Source organism: Anarrhichthys ocellatus, unplaced genomic scaffold (assembly GCF_004355925.1).
Source record: "Anarrhichthys ocellatus isolate YVR2014 unplaced genomic scaffold, GSC_Weel_1.0 scaffold1374, whole genome shotgun sequence".
NCBI lineage: Eukaryota > Metazoa > Chordata > Actinopteri > Perciformes > Anarhichadidae > Anarrhichthys > Anarrhichthys ocellatus.
This window is the reverse complement of record NW_022281348.1, coordinates 1-4,127: the sequence shown is the minus strand read 5'-3', so window position 1 is coordinate 4,127 and position 4,127 is coordinate 1. Positions and strand designations below refer to the sequence as shown.

General features: G+C 37.0%; 1 protein-coding gene across 1 annotated transcript; it reads right to left on the bottom strand.

Moving 5' to 3' along the window:
• Positions 1 to 299: 299 nt before the first annotated feature.
• Positions 300 to 2,232, bottom strand: LOC116377530 (sodium/hydrogen exchanger 5-like). The gene is made up of 2 exons (XM_031839178.1): positions 2,101 to 2,232; positions 300 to 1,331 (listed from the first exon to the last, which is right to left on the bottom strand). The coding sequence occupies exon 2, from the start codon at positions 1,222 to 1,224 to the stop codon at positions 730 to 732; it is 495 nt and encodes a 164-aa protein (XP_031695038.1). The 5' UTR covers positions 1,225 to 1,331; positions 2,101 to 2,232; the 3' UTR covers positions 300 to 729.
• Between the last annotated feature and the right edge of the window lie 1,895 nt (positions 2,233 to 4,127).

Here is a 4,127-nt window from a genome sequence, read left to right as displayed (position 1 = left end):
TTATTGTGTTGTTGCATTGTTGCGTTGTTTGCGTTGTTGTGTATCAGACAGTAAAATGCTGCTGACATGAAGTCAAACACATTCTTTGGCAGAACAAGAGACAGAAACAAAGTCTGCTGGACGGACTGATGGGACGGAGACACACAGCTACACAACACACACACACAGCTACACAACACACACACACCGTAGAAATGTTCTCTATGCTCTTTTTTACACACGTTGGTCCTTCAAAATAAACTACATCTGATATATATGCAGTTTTACTAAATATATTTTTATATTTGATATGAGCAGCTGTGACACCAGAAATATATATATATATATATATTTATATATATTCATGTTTACATGAAGACAAAACAAATGAGGCTTTAAACAGCTCTGACATCACAACATCAGCTGGAATCACAAATGACAAAGACTTCCTGTCTGTAAAACATTTAAATGAGACCCACCAATGATGATCGATTACAGAGTATTAATCTTTACAATAATAATAATAACAATAATAGTAATAATATTAATAATAATAATAATAATAATAACAATAATAATAATCACATGGGACACTTTATGGTGAACGACAGTCGAGACGACAGACATGAAGAGCTGAGAGGAGCTGCTTTCCTATTGGACGGTGAGACCGCTGTCTCTGTGTGTGTATATATGTGCGTGCGTGCGTGTGTGTACATGTGTCTATATATGTATGTGTGTGTGTGTAGCTGGTCACAGCTGGGTGGGTCCTCTGCTGTGCATCTCACTACCAGGAGAAGGAGGTGCGGTCACCAGACTCCTCAGGTAGACACAAGGGTTCCTCCTCCTCCCCGAGAGAAGGGGGGCAGAGCCTGGTGGCGGTGGCGGCGGTGATGGCGGAGCCATTAGGGTGCCGGTTGTCCTCGGAGATGACATGAGAGGCTGCATCTCCTGCAGCGCTCTTCCTCCCTCCTCCTCCTCCTCCTCCTCCTCCTCCTCCTCCTCCTCCTCCTTCTTCTTCTTCTCCGGGAAGCAGAAGGAGCCCTGTACCACCTGAGCTCCGATGGCGGAGGTGCTGCCCGGTGGCGTGTAGGAGGCCGGACGGGACCCCCCCAGTCTGGACAGGGCGATGACTCGGGGGTGGACCGGCTCGGAGTGGGCCGGGGGGGAGGAGATGCTCTCCAGGGACGAGATGCTCTGGTTCCAGGCCTGCTGGAGGTCCACAGGGATGATCTTAGTGGCCTCCATGGACACACATGGAGGAGGAGAGCCTACGCTGGTCACTTTCCATGGGAGGTGGGAGGGGGGGTCCACTGCTGGTGAACTCTGACCGCCATCATCCAGAGCTGCTGGGACTGATGCATGATACACATGACAGTTAGACCTGATCATCATCATCACAGGACTTCAGATCTGATCTGTCACTGACTGGTATGTAATAGTAGTAGTAGTAGCAGCAGTAGTAGTAGTAGTAATAATAGTAGTAGTAGCAGTAGTAGTAGTAGCAGTAGTAGTTGTAGCAGCAGCAGCAGCAGTAGTAGTAGTAGCAGTAGTAATAACAGTAGTAGTAGCAGTAGTAGTAGTAGTAGCAGCAGCAGTAGTAGTAGCAGCAGCAGTAGTAGTAGCAGCAGCAGCAGTAATAATAGTAGTAGTAGTAGCAGTAGCAGTAGTAGCAGTAGCAGTTGTAGCAGCAGCAGTAGTAGTAGTAGCAGTAGTAATAGTAGTAGTAATAGTAGTAGTAGTAACAATAGTAGTAGTAGCAGTAATAGTAGTAGTAGCAGTAATAATAGTAGTAATAGTAGTAGTAGTAGCAGTAGTAGCAGTAGTAGCAGTAGCAGTAGTAGTAGTAGTAGCAGTAGTAGTAGTAGCAGTAGTAGCAGTAGCAGCAGTAGTAGTAGTAGTAGCAGTAGTAGTAGTATTAGTAGTAGCAGTAGTAGTAGTAGTAGTAGCAGTAGCAGCAGTAGTAGTAGTAGTAGCAGCAGTAGTAGTAGTAGTAGCAGCAGTAGTAGTAGTAGCAGCAGTAGTAGTAGTAGTAGCAGTAGTAGTAGTAGTAGTATTAGTAGTAGTAGTAGCAGTAGTAGTAGTAGTAGCAGTAGTAGTAGCAGTAGTAGTGTGTGTTCTTACCTGATCGAGGTCTTTGTTTGGGAGTCTCCACCTTACGAGCTATGAAGGTGATCCCGACATCTTCTTCCTTCTCAGGGTCTGAATGTTCAGCTTTCTCCTCCTCAGACTCCACAGGAACCACCACCGGGTCTGAACACACACACACACACACACATTTTACATGGTGGTACTTTTGTTTCTGTATGTTAACATTTTCCATTTAAATACCTTCTTCAGTTATTATTTTTATTCATCCATCCCCATTTTGAGATTTAAGGTCATTTTTATGTTTACAAACCAAAACTACACTTCTAAATTGTCGCATATTCTCAAATAATAATCTGTTTTACTATCTGGTGTAATCTGCATGAATAAAGCTGAGAAGCTTTATAATACATCCAGAACAGATTCATAATCAATTAATACGCATTAATAACAGCTGCTCATCCAGGAGGTCAATTACAGAAATACAGATATGATGAAGAAAATGCCTGAGAAGTAAAAATAAATGAATAATCAATCAGCTTTACTCTTGTTGTTTTTAGCCCTGATCAATAAAAAACATTGAATACTGAGCTCAAACTTTATTCATATAACATATTCAGAACAGACGGACTCAGCTGTCGTATTATTTATCACCAGCTGAAGATCTTTTTGAATATCTCTCGTCTCTTATTGTGAGAGAAGTATTTAAATTGTCTCTTATTGTGATAGAAGTATTTAAATTGTCTCTTATTGTGATAGAAGTATTTAAATTGTCTCTTATTGTGATAGAAGTATTTATATTGTCTCTTATTGTGAGAGAAGTATTTATATTGTCTCTTATTGTGAGAGAAGTATTTATATTGTCTCTTATTGTGATATAAGTTTTTATATTGTCTCTTATTGTGATAGAAGTATGTAAATTGTCTCTTATTGTAATAGAATTATTTATACTGTCTCTTATTGTGATAGAAGTATTTATATTGTCTCTTATTGTGAGAGAAGTATTTATATTGTCTCTTATTGTGAGAGAAGTATTTATATTGTCTCTTATTGTGATATAAGTTTTTATATTGTCTCTTATTGTGAGAGAAGTATGTAAATTGTCTGTTATTGTGATAGAAGTATTTATATTGTCTCTTATTGTGATAGAAGTATTTATATTGTCTCTTATTGTGATATAAGTTTTTATATTGTCTCTTATTGTGATAGAAGTATGTAAATTGTCTTTTATTGTAATAGAATTATTTATACTGTCTCTTATTGTGATAGAAGTATTTATATTGTCTCTTATTCTGAGAGAAGTATTTATATTGTCTCTTATTGTGATAGAAGTATTTATATTGTCTCTTATTGTGAGAGAAGTATTTATATTGTCTCTTATTGTGAGAGAAGTATTTATATTGTCTCTTATTGTGAGAGAAGTATTTATATTGTCTCTTATTGTGAGAGAAGTATTTATATTGTCTCCTATTGTGAAAGAAGTATTTATATTGTCTCTTATTGTGATAGAAGTTTTTATATTGTCTCTTATTGCGAGAGAAGTATTTATATTGTCTCTTATTGCGAGAGAAGTATTTATACTGTCTCTTATTGCGATAGAAGTATTTATATTGTCTCTTATTGCGATAGAAGTATTTATATTGTCTCTTATTGCGATAGAAGTATTTAAATTGTCTCTTATTGCGATAGAAGTATGTAAATTGTCTCTTATTGCGATAGAAGTATTTATATTGTCTCTTATTGTGAGAGAAGTATTTATATTGTCACTTATTGTGATAGAAGTATGTAAATTGTCACTTATTGTGATAGAAGTATGTAAATTGTCACTAATTGTGATAGGAGTATGTAAATTGTCTCTTATTGTGATAGAAGTATTTATATTGTCTCTTATTGTGATAGAAGTATTTATATTGTCTCTTATTGTGATATAAGTATTTATATTGTTTCTTATTGTGATAGAAGTATTTATATTGTCTCTTATTCTGAGAGAAGTATTTATATTGTCTCTTATTGTGATAGAAGTATTTAAATTGTCTCTTATTGTGGTAGAAGTATTTAAATTG